We start from the raw sequence: 20,849 nt of genomic DNA on the forward strand, positions 1-20,849 counted from the left end.
TAATTGATAATGCAGTGATGTTTTAGTTGTTGCTAAGTAGTCAATGACTTTTCAGCTACTCATGCCATGCCAGGTGCACAAGAAGCAGGGGGGGGCACAGACAGGACAGCTGACCAAAGCTGGACAAAGAGATATTAAATACCATATGACGTCATGCTCAGTATACATTTTGGGGGAGGATGGCCAAGGGAAACACTGCTCGGAGACGTGCTGAACATCAGTCACTGGGTGGTGGGCAATTGCATTGTGCATCACTCATTTTATATATCACTTTATTATTGTTATTATGACAATCATTACTATTATTGTTTTTATTTTCTGTTCTATTAAACTATCTTTATCTTGGCCCACTAGGTTTACCTTATTTCCAGTTGTATCTTTTATCCCACTGGGGTGGGGCATGAGCAAATGGCTGTGTGAGGCGTTCAGCTGCCTGCCAGGTTAAACCACAAGTGCCTGAAAACAACGTAGGATTTTTCCCTTCACAGCACTCAGCAGTGGGAAATGCAGCATCCCCTCAGGATGGGTTAAGTTACACCAAGAGATAAACTTTTTCCATCATGGAAGTCAGTGTTCAAACCTGTTGCCTTTTCTTGCAGGATTCCAGCATGTACCAGCTACAGGTTCCCGGGAACAACAGAACAGAAAAGTATTGAACAATGTCAACATCGCTTCACACACTCTTTTTTTTCTTACCTCTTATTTCCAGCCATCCTTTGAGAACAGCAACAGCAAAAGCAGTTATATAGCCAAAGATACAGAAAAGTTTGCAGCAGGTGGTACTCAGCCACCTGTGCCATCCTAAACCATCTGCCACATCCCTCGGAGGAAGAGAGTTGAATAACAGCTCAGATACAGACCAAAGAAAATGCAGTGGCTCTGGCTTAAATACTAGAGGACAGGGACTGATTCTTCTCTGTTTCAAGTCTCCACACTGTTCTGGTTGTACATCAAATCTCTCTCTCATAACCCTTTTTGCCTGCTGTAATAATGATCCAGGAGCAGTTCAAAATGGGATTAGTATAAATGAGAATTAGCCCACAAGCCTGCAGTGGAAGTGGATTATTATTATAATCAGTCCCTTGATTAATGATCAGTCAGTGTCTCAGGCCTTATAATTACAGGAAGTAATCATTGCTTCTGTTATAAAACAGCAATATCCCTTTCCTTCTGTGAATTTGTACTGGGGACAAAATGCACATCACCAGTGACAGGAACAGTATAAAGATAACATAAAAGATGCAGTCTATGTTTCTAGCAGAGTAATGTCTTTCCGAACTTAATCTGACAGCCTTCTCAGGCAATATTATGAACTCCACATTGTACAAAATCTGTAACCTTTTCTTAACTCTGGGACTGTATCAGTAAAACCTGAGATAGATACTAAAATTAATCTATAATTTAGAAGACAACCAGCAGCAACAATATCAATCCCACTTAAATTGGTGTCTATTAATCTGGCCACTTCTTCCCCTCTTTAAGCTCATTTACCTGGAATGAGAAACAGGCAGGAAGAAGGAGAATATTCATGACAGATGATATTTGCTGGAAGAGCCAGATATGATTTTTCATGTTTGTGACAAATGCTAGCATTACTTAGCTGTTGATTTACAGGCTTTTCTGGAGGTCAGTGTACACTCTGGAAATGGAGGAGATAAGCTCACTTAGACTGATTGACAGGGGGCACCTCAACACCTTGTCTATGGGCAGGAAGATGGTCCAAGCTGAGTGAGTCACCTGAATGGATGATTTGAAATCTAAGAAACATTATTAGACTCGCACTGAATATGAAATGCAAGCGTAGTCTTAAATCTCTAATTTTCTCTAAATTTTGGCCAAAACTTTCCGAAATAATTTCCGTCTCCTACCCTCCCCGCACATTTATATTCTTTGATATCAGCCTGTTCCCTCTAGAAAGATGTCTTCAGTCTCTGGCAGCAGCTGCTATTACGCTAGACCTCAGTTCAAGATCCTTTTTGAAGACTATCGTATCTGCAGGGACAGAGGTGAATTCCTTCACACTGGTTAATACATCTTTAATCTCTGTCTACTGCAGAGACATTAGGAACCTCTGTAGTCCTGAATATAAGGAATGAATCAATAAAAAATAAAGACTTTTTTTCTTAATCTGAGTAACTATATCAGCCTGATTCATGAGGACCTTGGTTTCCATTCAGAGGAATCTGTGAACTTGAAGTGGTATGTCTAAATAGTCACCCTCTCTGAAAATCACCAGTTTGTGAGGTTAGTTTGATTACTGACTTCTTTAAATCATTGTGGGACAGAATCTGTTTTCATCGTTTCTGAATTTATGTCATTTCCCCTGCATGGGTTTAAAAATTCAAGTTCCCCCTCTCTTTGGAGCTGTGATACTTCACCCCATCATGTCTGATATTGCTCAACAATCACAGACCTTGCAAGATTAAATCTTATGAAAGGCAGCTGTAGATGTCCCATCACATGCTGGATACTGAAGGATCACTATTGCTCTGCCCTATTTGTTAACAGCAGAACATTTTTTATGCATTTGCTGTTCTGTACTCACATACTGTTCTGCATAATGGCTGGCTTATAAAGATTGAACCCCATAAGCCTCATAGAAAAAAAGAAGTAAAGAGAAATAAATAAGAAAAAAAAAAAAAAAAGACAAATGAGAACGTTTTCAAATAAAATAAGTCAGGACTTCAAAAAAACAGCACCACACAGTGCCCTTCTTTCTCACTAAGGAACTACTAAATAACCTGTGCTGGCACTCAGTCCCTCCCTCCAGAAGTAGCTTTTCTGCACTGATGCTCCCAATGTTCCCATTCTAATTGCCCTTCTGCCTTCAGGTGATGATATATACTGTGTTTTTGTTAACTTTATTAATACTGCTCTTCTAAAGATGGTTTGCCATATGCAGTAATGAAAATATGCAGTCCATCACCTGGGAGACGATATCTACTTTTCATTCACCACAAAATATGGATGAAATCACCATATCAGTTGTCCACAATGCCAGTAAAAATACTTCAGTGATACACTCCCTAACTCAGAGAACTCTTTTTTTCTTTCATACTAATGTTAACGGTTTCTCTCTTAGGGATAAACACCTTAGTAATTTTCTCCTAAATGCAGGCACTGAAGCAATCTTTGTTTTTAAGTACCACTAAAACCCCCAACTGCATTTGGTTTATTGTGCACTGAATACTACTTTTCTTCCTTCCTCATTAGTATGCAAGAAAGAATACAGACAATTTTCACCTTTTATCACAAATGCATCATAAATGGTAAAGGAAAAGAATTAATAGCTCAGTAATTACATTTTAGTAAACAGCAGAGGCAAACAAAAAAGACAACAGCCCACTAGTGAAGAGGTAACGACTGCAGCTGCAAGCAAGGGCTCGCCAGGGATTCAAGTAGGGGATTCATGTAAGCTCTTCTCAGCTTACATGGGGATTGCAGACTTGCCATCTTCCCCAGTGAGGGTTGTGCAATCTTGCAGAAGTGAAGCAAGAGGTTGTGGAGTCAGACACTTCATTGCTGTGATAAATGACTGCAAATGATATTCTGGCTTGCATATGTATTCTGTCATGATGACTTCTATAACAAGTGTGCTTACCTTAAAAATTCCACAACATAGTTATTCCTCTGCCCTCCTCTGTGCCCTACTCATCACCAGAGATATAATTTGAACTAAGAAAGTGAAGACAGGGAAAAGAAGAAGCAAACAACCTGCAGGGTGGCTTTTTTAGTCTTTTGTAGCATTTAATCAATTGTGAGCTCATTTATGTCAGTGAAATTTAGTTCAGTGTTTATCTGAGGGTTGCACTTCCTGGACACTACGTAAATCATCATCAGTATGAAATGCAAAATAGCTATTTTGTAGCTGCATAGATTTTGTGTTCCTTAAAATTTTAAAATATGGTATTAACATGTGACACAAAAGGACTAAGTTGTCATGTCTGTGATTTACAGATTTCTTGTTGTCTGAAGGAGATCCCACTGTTCTTTTTTTCTTTGCATCTGCACTGATGATTCTAGTGCAGGTGACATGGCTAGGTGGCTTTACATGCATAGAGACGATCACTGGATTGGCATCCATGCAGCACTACAACACCACTCTCAGTGACCTTCTGGGGTCTTGTGGGAACAGAGACTGAGCTGAAAGTGCAGGAACATGTGCCATCTCAACTGTGACCAGTTCACAAAATGTTTTTAATGTGCCTTCACATGAAATGCAGCTATCTTGCACTTGAAGATGTTCAGTGGGACTAATTCTTCTCTAACAATTCAAAAAAATGTCCATATTTTTATGGAATTGATCATCACTTTCATACATTCTAGATACACTGAAGATTTCATCCAGATCCATCACTAGGATAGCTCAGCTTTACAATAAATCAGTAACAATATAACTGAAGCTAATTCACTTCTGGTGGGGTAAATGATACCCATTGGCAGATGAAATGAAGTTCATTTTTCAGACGCATAACCTCTGTGTCTGCCTATAAAATGGGAGTATAGTTTTCATTATTAAGAAAAAAAAAATCTGTGAGGACAAAGAGGGAACTCCAAAACTTTAATCATGAGGTATATAGGTTAGATCAATAGATCCTGAAAGATACTGAATAGCTTTTGAGATCTGCTAAGCCTGTCCAATACAAGGACACAACTCATCTGCAATCTTCAAAGTTAGTGGAGTCTAACTTCTTCAGCTTGTTCCAAGATGTTACTTAGGTACTCCACTGTAATTAAGAGAATATCTGATTTCTTACACAGGTACAGCTGATGCAGCTACTGTTAAGCTTTTGGGCTTTGTATTTTTAAAATAGAAGTTTACTCCTTAGGATGGTTTGTTTCACATCGTCCCGGTGCTCTGATAATGACACGGAACTCCCGTGCCATCAATTTGTTCTTCTCATCCATTAGGTACAATATAAAAGCAAGCACAAAGATGTGTGCAAACTATGCAGGTTTGATCACATGAAAATAAGAAAAATACATATCTGAAATTATTTTTTTTTTTAAACCAAAGTGTTCTATATTTTGATTAATTATTCTCTTTAATTTCTACTTTGCTCTTCATTTCTTTTTTTAAAAATCTTCACTGATGCAATAACATTCCTCAGATTATAAAGGAGAGGTGACAAGCAATGGAGTTCAACACTTACTGAGTTTGAACTTTTCTGTTCAGTTTTCATGTTTTGGTGGAAAGGAGATGCCACTTCCAGATTCTGGTACAAAACTATCGGAACTTCAGGTGTGAAAGATGTCTTTTGTTGCAAAGAAAACAAAACAAAAGCCTGAAAGGTTTTTCTAGCCCCGTCTTGCTACTATGAAAAGACAACATCTTTAGAAAGTGTCTGCTTGCCAGATATCTCATAGAGTTTGGCAGTTGAAAGGTCTGGATGATTCAGGTCTATGTATTATATGTTCTCTATTATTTATTTATTTATGTATGTATGGAGGCACAATCATGCAATATATAGGTAGAGTATCCATCAGCTACAGAATAGCATAAAAGACAAATAAATTTTATTAAATTACAGTTCTTTGGGACAATCCACTTTTCCTGAGAAGCATTAATACCCCACTGTGCAAAAGGCCTTTCTCTTGGTCATTTGTTATTGTCAGTTCAAATGGCACCAGGTAGAGCTGTTGCACATAATGCAATCACAGAATAATTTTGGTTGGAAGAGACACTCAAGATCACAGAGACCAACTATTAACCTAACTCAGGCACTAAACCATGTCCCTATGAATCTCATCTCCACATATTTTAAACCACTCCAGGGATGGTGACTCAGGCACTTCCCTGGGCAGCCTGTACCAATGCCTGAAAATCCTTTCCATGAAGAATTTTTCCCTAATGTCCAACCTCAACCTCCCCTGGCACAACTTAAGACCATTTCCTCTAATCCTGTCACATGTTACTTTGGGAAAGACATCAGAACACTCCATGTTACAACCTCCTTTCAGGCAATTGCAGAGACTGAGAAGGTCTCCCCTCAGCCTCCTTCTCTCCAGGCTGAACCCCCCACGTCCCTCAAACGCTTCTCATCACATTTGTGCTCCAGAACCCTCACCAGATCCATTCCCTTCTCTGAACTCACTCCAGCACCTCAAAGGCTTTCTTGTCGTAAGGGCCTAAAACTGATGCCAGGATTCGAGGTGCAACCTCACCAGTGCCCAGTACAGGGGGACAATCACTGTCCTGGTCCTGCTGCCTACACTAGTGCTGGTACAAGCCGGGATGCTGTTGTCCTCCTTGACCATCTGAGCTCATACTCATCTCCTTTTGACCAACATCCCCACATGCTTTTCCCCCAGGCACTTTCCAGCCACTCTTCCCAGAGCCTGTAGCATTGCCCAGGGCTGTTGTGACCCGAGTGCATGACCCAGCACTTGGCCTTGTTGAACCTCATGCAATTGGCCTCAGCTCAACCATCCAGCTGGTCCAGATCTCTCTGTATAGCCTTCCGACCCTCCAGCAGATCAACACTCCCACCCAATTTCATATAATCTGCAAACTTGCTAAAGGTGCATTCAATCTCCTTATCCAGATCATTGACAAATATATTAAGCAGAACTGCCCTCAATACTGAGCCCTGGGGAACAACCACTAATAGCCGGTCACCAACTGGTTTTAACTCCCATTTTGGGCTAGTTTTCTCAGCATGCAAGCCAAGATTTTAGTTCTAGAAATATCTTTTTGATATGAATTTTGTGAAAATCGGTACAGGTAGAAAACAGAACTCTGTCCACTGGAGTTCCTGGTCTCTTCACAGCTGCTTAGTAACAATCAGCTTTATATATATAAACCTCTCTGAAATGGAATTCCTAGTGAAGTTATCTAGGACAGTTGCATATCTAAAAAGAAATCAGGACGCATTTAAGTACGTGGGCAGCTTCTGCTAGAAGCAACTTCAAAGGACTTCAGTGCCATTCAAAAATGGGAAAAAAAAGGTATACAATACTGTTTGTATTGTCAGAAAAGGTAAATTTACATAATCACAGTTTTGTGGAGGACCTAGATGAGGTATAACCACACAGGATGTGCTTATATAAGTGTGTTCCAAACAACAAACACTAGAACACACACACGCACAAAGAGAGAAAAAAAAGGAAAGTACTAGAAAGAAGAAAAAGGCATTTTGCTACATTTATCAGAATGTGCAATGAAATATTTTCTTTTAAATGTTCTTATTTTATTTAGAAAGTTATTAATAAAACATTTGGCAGTATCATTGGCTTTTTATTTTTGGAAATTATTAGTTAAAGAAAGACAAACAACAAAATGAAAGTATTTCAAGATTAAAGAGAAGAATATTTTGAAAAAGAAAATATAACACTGCAAAGTATTTCTTCATCTGCAATGGAGGAATACCTTTCTGTAATGGAGCATGTACTTTACTGAAGTGTAACGGTAGTGAGGGGCAGGAAATCACTGTCAGTGGACTCAGTAAACCCCGATGTTCACCCTAAATGCCTGATCCCTGCAACATGTTATTGCACCTGTTTGTCAGAAAGATAAATGCAGACCTAGAAGTACAAACTGATGCATCCTTTATTGCACCATCATTCATTCATTGACAGGGATGGGAAAGAAAGTTGGGAATCTTAATTGCTTCTTGCCTGTTCTTTCTAGACTAATACACTCTCTTTTTGACAGTATGTTTCTAGATCTTTTTCCACTGTAGACAAATAATATTTTGCCCATAATTTGAAGGATGTTGGAGTCAGGTCTGCAATATTGTCTATAATTTACTGGAACCTTTTTTTTTTTTTCCATTCAATATCTGTGCCAAATAAATGCTTCTTCAAAATCTGACCATTCCTAAATAAAATAACTTGATAATGGGTGAGATTTTAGTTGTCCCTACAGAACATCTTGTGTTGAGAATCCACCAATTTTCTGTGCTATGTTTTGACTTTCTATGTGTGTCACCATCAGCCAGTGAAACAACATAAAAAATAAAATTAATGTTCTTCACTTAATACACTGTGTTAATGGTTGCTATTTAGTTCACTACCACTATGCTTTAAAAATAAATTGGATTTCATTTACACACTATAGCACCTAGCAGAAAGTACACTAAAATTATTTTCCCCTTAAAAGAACATGCTGTAAAGGCCCATTAAAATATAATTACTACCAAAAAGGCATTTTACATTTCCTTGAGATAAGGTGCAGTAATGTAGTTTCGAATTTTGCTTCCATTGATTCAGGATTAGAGCAACATGTTTAGATAATAAACAGAAGGATCTGAGATAACAGCCCGAGTGAGTCATAGGACTATAGTGTTTAGTCTGAGAAAGAGTGTTTATCTGAAGGGCTCTTGGGACTAATATGGTTCCTCTTCAAAGCTTGAAACATGGGGCAAAAATCATAGTCCTGGAGGCTGGCAGGATAAACACGTCGCATGATTTGCTAGCAATTTGAGAGATGGATTTCACTACAGAGCGCACTGTTGTCAAGTTGAAAAGTGTCTGCTTGGAAATGAATTCATGTACACACAGCCCCAGAAAAAGGAAAATCTCCCTGAAATGGCATGCCATCACACTTCAAGGCCTATTTTTCAAGTGTCTGACTCACACCTGGGAAACATACTAGTGCGCTAAGTTTATCACAAAAAAAGCTCACATTTTAACAAGTAAAAATTAGTGCAATAATTTGAAATGTACTGTCTCACAGACAGGTACAGAAATCCATTTTTCTGTGTCTGAAAACAGGTTTGTCTTTTTTACACAGGGTCACCTCAGATGCATTTTTGGTGAACAGAATGCTGTCTTATGCTCTCTTAACATTTCTCCTGAAGTTGGGTAATGTGTCATGAGAAGGAAAGCTGTGACAAGAATAAAATCTGTGTCAATCAACAGTTTATAAATACAGCAGGAGAGAAAACTGCTGTGTGTGCTTGAGTAGGAATTCAAACTGGACTGCAGAAGTAGTAACATACTTTTAAGTCAGAAAAGATGGTGAGAAAGCATAAATGAGTGAACAGAAGGTTTCCCTTACTCTGTGTGGAGGCTTTTTGTGCATGGTTGGAGCAGCTGGGCATTGACAGTCTCTGAGAACAATTGTGAAGGGAACTAAACACAGAATAAGGGACTTGCTGTCTGAATGTCCATTCATTTGCACTCACAGTTTCCTGCAAATTAAATAGTTTACACCCATTTAAATCAAATATATGTAAAAGCAGATTAGACTTATGGCACATTGGATAAAAAAGGGAAATTCCAGAACTACCTCCATGCCAAAACCTCTCCTAGCCATAGGGGTCAGAGAGAGGAAAGCAGGTGAATTTCAAGGAAGAGTTTCTCAAAAAATATGCTATGAACGTGGTTGAACAAGGAAGCTCAAGCTACCTTTACAAATAATAGATTGTATTTGCAGATTTCCATTAAGGTTGTATTATTTACTCCACATGCCAAATTGTAGCTAGCCTAGAGGGTTAAAACCTAACTAAATAAAATTCCTCCTGAAGCTCAATCTCACATTTACTCTGATGGGTTTGTTTGTTTGTGTGTTTGTTTGTTTTCAATTTTTTAAATAAATTATTATTTTTATTTGCTTTTTTGTTTTACTTTAATTGAAATGTAGGTACAGAAAGAAAGCTATTGGTTTAAGAAGAGAACTTCTAGTCAGAGAAGGACCAAAGGTATCATTGATAGCTTCTTCTAGAATCAAACATGAGACTAAGGTTACATGTCTTCTACATTCAGTTGTGCTATTGAAAAAGAAAACCTACATTAATTTTTTGTTCTTTTATGTCTTGTTGTATGCCACATTTTCAAGCTTTATGGTAGGAACTGCTCAAGTGAGTGTCGTTTATGTCAGTTTGTCTGTGAACAGCTACACCAGCAATACCTGTTCTTGAAACTCTCAGAGGCAAATGTAACCTTATTCTGTCTGAATTTGATTGTGGTGAGCAAAGACAGGCTGTCCTGCTGGCAGGTGTAGCAGGTGGTGAAAAGTGGGAGCAGTGATTTCAGTGAAGCAGAACTACTTACACCAGCCCTACATACATTAAAATGTGCCTCTTGTTGTATCTTCAGTGGAAAAGCAGTATTGGGAGAGCACTAGAGAACAAATAATGATGTAGAAAAGACATGTCCAGTGCTTGTGGAATGTCAGTCTGCTTCCTGCAATGGGAAATCTGTCATATTTAACGGTGCCTATGTATAAGCATGAAAAGAAGAAAAACAATAACTAGGTGAGCAATACTAATAGTTAATTCATGTTTCTTATTTTCATTTTGTTGGAATGTTTGTTTTTTTTTTAACTTCAGAAAGTTGAAAACCAGAAATGTATTTTTGAAGCATCATCTGTGTTTTTGGTACAGTAAATACATATATATCAGTTAAAATACCAATTATTAATTTCCAGTTTCAGGTATGAAATAGAATGTTAATTTTAAACTCTGGACTTAAAAATTAAGAACTATATTGTTTATTATTAAATACCAATATTTGGTCAGTGTTGAAATTTTCATTTAATGCAAAGGTGCAGCAGAGAAAGGAAAAGCATGTTTGGTGAAACATATTCTCTAGAACAACAGCAAAATACATTCACTTCAGTCAATTTTTCTGTTGACTTCTTTTTTTTCCCAAATGGGGAAGAATTACAGTTTTGGCTCCTTGATCTTCCAAAGTGATTAAAGTCATTACTCAAGGTTGATGATGAAGTATTTATGACTGTGAGAATGCCACTACATGATTTAGAAGCTGTAACACCATCGCTGCTTTAACACAAAACCCAGCAAGATACCATCAGAACACATTATCAACATAACTGGGTGCATTGAATTCTTACCCTGAGTCACTAAAGTCACAATAACATTTTAGTCTGAACCTCAGTGAGAAAAATATCAAACCCCTTCTCAGGAAAGAGGCTTTTTTAGCTATGGACTTCAATGGGAGCTGGACTGGGTCTTGATTTATCCTGGAGCTGCACAGATACACTGAGACTTGTTTCAGTGATTACAGTTTTCACTAGAAGAAGAGGGAAATCTAAAGCAGAGATTTTCTTGTATCAATTCAACCTGGATCTTGAAGTAGAAGAACTATACCCAGGCTGTACAGCATCCTGGGTTGATGTATCTGCAGAGTGTGGTGCTGCCGCCACAGGTCTCTGCTTCCTGTAAAATCTTTGTACCACATCTTATTACATGGTCACTACATGCCATGGGTCTCTAATATTATGAATATTTTGGTCCCTTGTTGAAAAAAACTTAAATTCTCCAGCCTTTCTCTAGTACTGTTCTCACCAGCTTTCACTGTTTGCATCATTCGGATTTCTTCTCTTATCTTACAACTGTTAGTTCTCCTAGAATTCATAGTATGGACTAATGTCCTCTTCCCAATTAAAAAAGAGGTATTGTTCTAGATTTTTAGATTTTTAATATGATCAAAAATAAAATATCATGAAGAAATTATACCGCTTTGTGGGAAATTTTTCCTAGAAGGAAACATGATTGGTAAAAGATGACCTTTCTTTGAATTAGAAAAGATAATATTTTAGCTATTTTAAAGGCCAGTGCATAGGTATATTTTCCCTGGTTCCTAAATCTAAATCTAAATCTAAAAAAAAAAAAAAAAAAAAGTTCAATAGAGTTGATGTGTTGATGTTTGTGCTCCTTTTTTTTTTTTTTTTTATAAGAAGCTGACACAAAATGAAATACCAATTTAAAAATATTTTTTGTGTTACTTAAAAAAATGGGATTTTGATTATGGTGGGGCTTAGGAAGAGAAGGAAAATCTCAGTATCTGATTCTATTTATTTTTCTTTAATGAACAATACAAACTTTTATGTTTCTAGTAACAAAAACAAATTGGAAAAAATCAAAGTAGAAGAATTTATTCCTCTTGTTTTTTTCAACACACTACTACTCAGCTCAAAATGAAAGCACACTCTCCATTTTTGTTTCATTCATCATCCATTCTTTGCTTTGATTTTAAACTGTATTTTTTTTTCCCCTTTGTATAAATAATATTTGCATTACTGATGCAAATTTAAGATCAGGTAGCTCACCTTCTGTGCACAGATCTGTGAACAGGAGCACAAAGCAAGGAACTGTGTACCTACTGTACCCTCTTCTATAGTTGGCAGAGTTTAACTTCTACACTCTCTCAGAGTCTCCACAGCATATTAGGAACACACCTGTGAAGATTAGTACATCTTGTATAGCACTTTGTTCCTCTTTCCATTAGCAAAAAGCTGGACACATAAACTCTGATTCATCATTTCAACTCAGAGTAAGAAAGTACTTTACTTTTAGCATTTTAACTCTACATCACATGACTAAAGGGAGTTTAGGAGTAGAATGAAAAAGACGTAGACAATGAACTGTATTAAAGGACAACACAGGAGGTCCCTAACACATAAAGCCTTAGAAGACTAAACAACTGGAAATGTAATTTCCCTAATGATTGTGTACTAATTATGATATAAGACTGAAGTTACTAGTTTCAGACTTCTTGAGTGAACAGAGGCTGTTGCTTCTACTTCTCCAAGAGAAGTAACAGATGTTTTCAGATGTATTGAATAACAACTATGATGTTTCTTCTTTTCACCAGCCAAATCATTACTGAAGCTATGCTAAGACTATTATGTATAAGAAAGTTCTTGTACCTGCTATAATAATAAATTCTAGATCAATTAAATTCACAGCTATGGAGACATGCCTTAAAATGAAGCTTAAATTTTCTGTAAAAAAAAATAACTTTCACAGGAGACTCCACAGCAAGTCACTGTTTAACTGCTGAGACTGTAAAAGTTTGGGTCAAGGAAGGATTATTCAGGGCATCTTTTGATTCCTGAAATGGCGTTGAGTTCACTTTGAAATTGGCCTACATTTCATTCACATGTAAAACTCAAAGCACAATCGCCCTGAACTACATTCAATTTATATAACTTGATGCCATTCTAATTCCCGGCAGCAGACTGCACTTCCCACCTTCACAGTGCCCAGCTAAGGTGCATTCAGACATTTGGGAAGCTGAGATCAAGGTTTCCAGGCTTATATATGTTTTTGTTTGTTTGTTTTAAAGATCTGCTCTCCTTGCCAACTGACTCATTGCTGTACAAGGTGCACATACATTATCGAAACTCATGAACTACCAAAGCCTTCAAATACAACATGATGCATACCTGAGGAAAAAAATCAACCAGCTGAAACATTTTGATTAAACAACAAAAACGTTTTTAGTTGGAAAGGGGATAAACTGAATCAGTTAGAATAAATTATTGTATTTAACTGCTTATTTTGCCTTACTGTATGTGAAACTTAATATTCTGACTGGTGCTTACATATGCATATACACATTATATGTTATACTGTGTGTTACTTTTAGCATTAAGATATTTTCCTTATGGGTGAGCATCTGATGTCTAAAAATAATGTGCTGAAGAGAAAAATGGTAATAAAATACTTGATCCACAAGTAAACGAAAAGATTCCTGTAATATATAGAAAAGCAGAAATTATAAACACATAAAACAAACCAATGAAAGTATTTATTTATTCCATTATTGTGATAGATATTTTTACATAAAAGAGAAAAAACAAATGTACGTTTTCAATTAAATTCATCTGTCTCTTCTGGTCAGATTTTGAATTTATGCTATACCACTGAAGTACTCCTTTAATCTTTTCCTTTGTTAATTCCTCAATGTTATTCTGTCACTGCTTCCTTTATGTTTGAATAGGAAGCTTGGTTCTAGCTCTGTGACCCTTGTATCTAAGGTTAAAATCTTTGTTCTTATCTCTAATTGAACGGTTCACATTGGGAAAATACTCACCTGTCCAGCAGTGTCTAGAATGTCCAAATAGGCTGGTTCATCATCAATTCGGACTTGAGTTTTGTAGGCATCCTCTGAAAAACACAGTGCAGTACAGTTAAGTATAAGAGTGGCTCAGAAAATGGAAAATGAAATAGCTTTTCTAATTTGGAGCAGACTTTTCAAAAGCTCTCCAGTCTGACCTAACTTTGCTTTCTTTCAAGTCAAAAAGACATTTTCTGAAATCCTACCATCGCTGTGAAGCATTAGCAACAGGGAGTAATCTAGTCTTTTCTATTGCACTACCACAAAATATTAAAGAAATTTTACCTCTCTTTAAAAGGATAGCACAGACCACAGGTGGTGTTTAAGTCACAAAGCTTCAGAGGTGTTGTGCTGGTGCTATGCAGCAGGGTGATTTTTACTTAACACAATCACACTTCCACAGAGCTTTTACAGAAAGCAGTTTCAAGCTAAAAATTGTCTAAATTGCTGGGAAATTCTCCCTGTGGCTGAAGCGGGGCTTCTGGCTCAGATGTGTCAGAGCAATTAATTATACCTCTGTATATGTCTGGAGAGGATGCAAATGGATTTTTTAAAACAAATTCTGTAATCAGTGTCCTCACACTCATCATGGTTGGGTGTGGAGGAGGAAAAACCTATGCTTGGTGAACTGTTCCCTTAGCTCATGATTTTGTCAAGCTAAATTTGGAAGGAGAAAAACAGAAGAGGTGAATTACTATTTGCATAAGTTGTTTTTTTCACATTTCAGTTTCATTCCTCTCTGAACATTTGCACTTTCTTCCTGAGGTTAAATAGAGCTCAGATACGAGGCCTTGTTTGTACTTGAAATAGTTTTGGAAATTATCTGCGTTCTTTAATTGAACAATAATGTATAGCAGCCTGAGTGGGTTTGGTGACTGATACTATGCTTTGGCTGTGCACTGAGGTGTGAAGACAAGACAAGTGCATTTAATGCATCTGAGAAGTATTATTAATCATCCTGAGCATATGGCTAGACTCAATCCTGCAAGCCTTGGCTGCTAGGAACTCTCAAGACTAGACTTTCAGTAACTATTGATAAAATATTTGGATTACAGTATGGGACATTGCAGGTAGCTGGAATACCCAGGACATTCCAGTTTATGCCTAATTATATATCTTGCATCATATGACACTTTATAAAAGCATGTAAAAACCTGCTTTCTACCTATGCAAAGGAAAAACTTAAACATTCACATGTGAAGGATTCTGGATGGCCTTAACTCAGCCCATTCCTGTGCAGTCAGTGGAAAGCTATCTTTAGTGACATAATCACATACAGTACTTTCTATGATTTTCCTGCTTCTTTTAGGCCTCAGTTCAGCAAATTACTTAGGCACAGTACTTGCTTTATATAAATACCTAATCCCATTGATATAAGGATGACCCAGAGTCTCAATTAATTGTATGATACATTGACTTGCTGAGAAAGCCAGAACACTCCAATCAGCATGTATTTCAGTCAATAGATCTCTTTCTAGGGGTTGTCGAATAAGAAATTCTGTTCCAAAGAGGGACTGTGTTGGGTGAATTAGGCTACTTACAGTTTAAGTGATCTATTATGGCATGACAGTGATATGTGCAGTAGATTTTTTTTTTAAATATTATTTCTTAACTAAAAATGAAAACAGAAGATGAAAATACATGAAATCAAATATGTTGTTTCCTTCTTATGAACTCTATTAATACTATAAAGTATTATGAATATATTCCCATGTGGGTGAGTGCCTTCTTGTATCACATTCATACATGCATAAATAACATATAACTTGCATACATTTAGCTTGCACTCTTGGCTCTGCAGCTGGATTCTCTAAGCCAATATGTCGTGGTCTTATTTCACTCGTCACTTAGACCAATGTGAGCTTTAATGCAATAGCTTTTAAACAGTCAATGCAGAGAGACATTTGCATACTCAAATTCAACTTGGATAAAAATGAAGCTAGAACCTAGATAAATCATCTCTTATTTATTAAGGAAATTAATTAGGAGTTCAGAGTTATTTACAACTAAATGACCCACTGGTCTCTGAATATAACCAATAGCTTTCAGAAAGTAAATATAAAATATATAGACCTACTACCCTGCTGAGCTACTCCAGGTGTGGCCCAACATCATGCCACTTTAATCAGTGAAGTTTCAACTGTTAAAAGCTGGAGCAAGGCTATTTTGATAACCCTTTTACCTTACAAAGATAACACTGAACATAGAAACCCACTATATTATTTCCATTTATTATGTTTTCTCAAACTACTAGCCCTAAAACACTTTACAAAGTGCTAGAACCACTGTCCTGTTTTCATTCTTAATGTGTGCTTGCATCTTCTGTTTGTGGTAGTGAAACATATTCTGTTGAGCATTGCCCAAGTACATGAATCTAAATGGTTTGCTAAGCAATTGTATTTTGAAGAGGTGTTATTTGAAGGATATACCTTTGTCCCAAAAAATGTGGAGATGAAACAGGAAGGAGATATTGCTTTCCTTTGTAATATTCTCTCTCTGCATATGTGTAAAAGGCAGGATGGTACAGGTGATTTACAAAAGCTTAAAACTACCCTAAGCTGCGGTGTAATTAGCAGGGGTATTTTCAAACTGTGTTTGAATGGAAAATAGATGAGACGTTTAACTCCACTTTTCTTATAGCACTCTCTTAAGAAGAAGTCCCAAAGCCCACATTTGTCAAGGGAATCCCTATCTTGTGCTGACACCTTCATACCACAGATCAGATCATAACACCCAGTTGTGATCTATCAGCTTCTTGGTGCTCAAATACAACCAGCGTTTTGAGAGACACTTTCTCTTCATCTACCCTGTGTCACTGGTCTCCTGGGGTTCTAGGGCAATGAATTTGTCTGGGACAGGAGTTAGAAGGATAAATTAAATTAAAATGCATGAATTACATAAATTAAAAACTGTGCTTCCCACCTCATGTTGTATGGAACAAGAAGACAAGATGAGAATGGAAGAGTTGGTCTATAATTAATACTTTCATACAGGGATTTTGCCTCAGGAAGTAGTGAAAATAGAGCAGAGTGAGGGATTACATAGATAAACATCTTTATTTGACTCAGTATAATACAAGGGGGTGCAGGCACTAACCTGAAAAGAAACAACCTTCCAGAGATCAAGAGTTGGTTATGTATGTGTGTTGGAACCAGTTAACATAGTTTTCTTTTATTAGTAGCTAAAATGCTAAGCAGAAACCCTGGAGTCTTTCCATGCTTCCTAAATTATTTAAAAAAAGACTACCATGTGACTAGCCTTTATGGCTCAGGCAACACTGTACACACCATGGTCACATTAAGGAAAGGAACTCTGAGATCTGAGAGGAACATGCTGCTTACAAGTAGAGAGAGAGGAACAGAAGTGAAGACATTCCTCTGAAACAGCATCTCAATGTATGTAAAATCAAGAAGGAAATTCTTCATAGGAGCACTAGAAAACTCATTGTCTAATCTCCTCTGTTTAAAAAATAGTCACATTATTAAAAATGCTGTCTTGTATATTACACTACTTACAGTGTTTGAGTGCATTACATTTTCTTTCATCTAATTAATTTATAATACTAACATAATGGTCTCTTTAAAGTTAATTGGGAGCTTCGAAGTCACATGTGTCTGAATTTAACATCCTCCAGTTCTATGGACTAATATTTTTTAAAAGATCAAACTCCAAATGACATTTCAGTAAAGCATTAAAATAAGGTACAAAAAAAGAGAAGAGAATAATAATCAGGCATCAGACAGTATATCAAACAATATTTCTTATATCAAGTTCAATATCATTCCTTTTCTGTGAGGCTAACTGTCAGGTCCCGCCTTTTGCTTTAGATAAAATGCAGCAGAAAGATCAGTTATTATAAGAACAAATTGTGGATGGAGTTTATTGATATTGCTGTGAGATATAACTATGACTCAAATACTGACTGCAGGAATGAACATTTTGTAGGTACCAAAAAAAAAAAAAATAAATAAACAAACTGAATCCTTACAATCTGTATAACACATGAATATATTAACTGCATAGTTAAAGTATCAAGTAAAATTATTTTTTATGTATATAAAAGATGGGTTTCTTTAAGATTTTTATTTCCTACAAGTATTAAAAGAAAAGCAAAACAGATACAAACTTCAGTTATATTACTTGAATTGAATCTTGAATTCTTACTGACCATTTACTGTTTTCCAGGGTAGGGAAAAAAAATATCAGAGCTGTAATTCTTCTCTGAACAGCATCTATTCTTTTTTTTTTATTATTATTTCTTTCCTCCTTCACTGAATATCTTCTTTAAACCAAGAAAAAATACTTTGCAGAAGGCAATTTTAATTTTTTTTTTTTCTTAATCATTTGATTGTCCTTTGCAATATTATGGAAAAAAAAATTGTTAAACCTTTTGTTATCTGTTTTTTGGGTTTGTTTGTTTGGTTGGTTAGTTGTTGTTGTTGGTTTTTTTTGTTTTGTTTTGTTTTGTTTTTTTCCCCTTTGTGAAATGAATGCTTCTTCTTTTCTCAGCTTTCTTATTCTGGAGGCAGAAATACAATAATTAATGCACGGTCGTGTTGCAATCAGTTATCCTAGCACTAGAGAAGCTAGATTCATAAAAAATATATCAAAGCACTTTTTCAGCTATGAGCAGGTAACTGCTTCATGTCAGATAGATTTGGATGGCGTACAATTTAAAAGGGAGTTGTAATGGGCTTTTCATCTGCATTACAGACATGTTCCAGTCCCTGAAATATAGGTCAGCTGTTTCTTTCTTCCATTTGTTAATTCTGCATATATTCTTTCTAAATAAATATTCTGCTTTCTTCTTTGTCTTATATGCAATAAACTGTAGCGAAACCAAATCAGATTCTCACATATATACATGAGCCAAAATATATTTAATTTGGATAAGGTGGTACCATACCAGCAAGTCCAAGCTCAGTCAGCCACACATGGGGTTCTGCCTCATGTTCTCCCTGTGTGTCAAAAAGCCATCAGGAGACTCAGCTCTTGGGGTACTTAGATTATCTGATACATATGCATTTTAATCCAGAAATGCTCATGAATATAGCATAATCTTGAGTCTTTGGCTGGATGAGTGCTCTTTCTATTTACAAGTAATTTTTAAACAAAAAGATAGTGGATGAACAGACTTAAACCACTGTACCAACTTCTACACTTAAGCTCCTTGTACTCAAGATAATAATATGCATGTCATAGGAATTGTCCATCAAAATACATTGGTCTTATAATTTCCCCTAGCATATAATTATTTTCCTGGAGTGTGAGCATTTTGTAATTTAGGTGAGCATTGCTATCAGCATTTTGCAGAAAAGGACACCAGCTCACTGAGGTTGCCTTCCTATGAGCTATGCACGCATGATAAGCAATGAATAGCTTAGAATAGTAAAACTGACAAATTTGATTGCTGTGTATTCTGTAAATACTCAGGTAGGCAGCAGTATCTTTTAAAATAAGGCAAGTAGGAAAATTAGTACTAGATTAATAGCTAGGATACTGAAGTATCCCATTTCCAGTTCTGCCTAGTGTTACATAATTCTACATTATACCAACAGTTAATAATACTGCTTATTATTCTTTCCAGTGCTTCTGCTTTTTATTTCTCAGCATTCAGTTGTGTTTGCCATTGTGATTCATTTGTTTAGCTTTCTCAGGTTTTTGTCAGATCTTTCAGGTTTGCTCAGTTTTGCGTTAACACCACAAGATGCTTGCTCCTGTCTCTACAAATTATGGCAACAGACAACATCATTCCACACAGAATAATCTCGCTAATGGTTTGCTGAAAAGAGGAAAAGTGACCCTGCCTTTCCAAACTCACAGATTGGAACTCTTTCTTCAGTAACTGCACACTTCAAACATCTCTGCTGTTTCTATGAAAGAACAGCAGGAAAGCAGAGCAGTATTTAAAACAGATAGTATTTCTCTGCTAGCCTTATTCTTATAAAAAGTTTATAGCCTAGGCCTTGAAAAAAATTAAAATAATCTGAGAAAAAGCAAAGCATTAATCATGTTAAGTGCTTATTGTAAAAGGAAATCATACATTTATTCATTATATACTCAGTCGCGTGGTGAGAAATACACCACTTTCTATCTTTGAGTTTTCATTTCAGCATTGAAATTATCATAACCATATTTTCAGATAAGATATTAAACTGAGGTCTTTGCCATATATGTCTTCAGAAAAGATCCTATAATGTTGTTTTCAAATGGCCTTGCTAAATTCAAGTGCATATTACTGCTGTACATTCCCACTCTCCTTATTAATTTCAACTGAAGATGCAATTTTTCCTTTCCTTCATTTAGCCATTCTTCAGCATTATGACATATTCTTAACTAACTACTATGATCTGTTTTAGAGGTTCCTGTATTTCCAGTGGCACATAAAAGCAAACGCTTTAGTGTTTATAAGATAGTTTACTGTTTCAGGAATAAAAATGTGAATAGAAATACAAGGTACTTCTGTAAGCCTGAAAATGAAAGAGTTTCATAACTGCATAAGACCTGCATAACACTTCATAACTTTTAGTTGATTTTGTCCTGAAATAAGCAGTGCTAATAACTTCAGTGAAAAGTAGTATCATGACTAGAGTACACCCAGATCCTCAAATAAACCTCTGCACTTGATCCTGCTATCATCAATGAAAAATGATGCCTAAATACCTGGTAGCTGACAGAGCCTAAATTACCTGTTGAGCAACGAGAATCATTGCAGTGTATTAAATATTTGAGTTTAGGCCCACTAAGTCTGACTATTGGTTATAAGTAGTCTTTTACTGAGTCATTGTCATACTCTGGTCTTTCTCCATTAAATTAGGCTTTGCCTGCCATTGGCTGTACTCCATCTGCATCTGGTTGCAGCAAAATAACTAAAAGCCTCCTCAGACTAATGCGTATTCTGTCTGGTTATCTCTCACTTCACTGCAGTGCTCCTCTTTTAATGCCATTATGTATCTGTCTTAAAACAGCTGCTCTCAAATTAAGTTTCTCCCTCTAGTTGGGCTGCCTGATGTTTCAGATCTGTGCTCTGCAGGGCAAGA

The 20,849-nt window shown here is 36.5% G+C and overlaps 1 protein-coding gene across 1 annotated transcript in view; it reads right to left on the bottom strand.

Moving 5' to 3' along the window:
• The window catches only part of RIT2 (Ras like without CAAX 2), a gene marked incomplete at both ends in the record, with an annotated part of 196,019 nt that overhangs the window by 96,991 nt on the left and 78,179 nt on the right, over positions 1-20,849 (bottom strand). Inside the window, one exon of the mRNA XM_082075228.1 lies at positions 13,786-13,859. Within this exon, the coding sequence (XP_081931354.1) occupies positions 13,786-13,859 (74 nt within the window). The remainder of the gene's footprint in view (positions 1-13,785; positions 13,860-20,849) is intronic.

Source organism: Streptopelia decaocto, assembly GCF_964273445.1.
Source record: "Streptopelia decaocto genome assembly, chromosome: Z".
Classification (NCBI taxonomy): Eukaryota; Metazoa; Chordata; class Aves; order Columbiformes; family Columbidae; genus Streptopelia; species Streptopelia decaocto.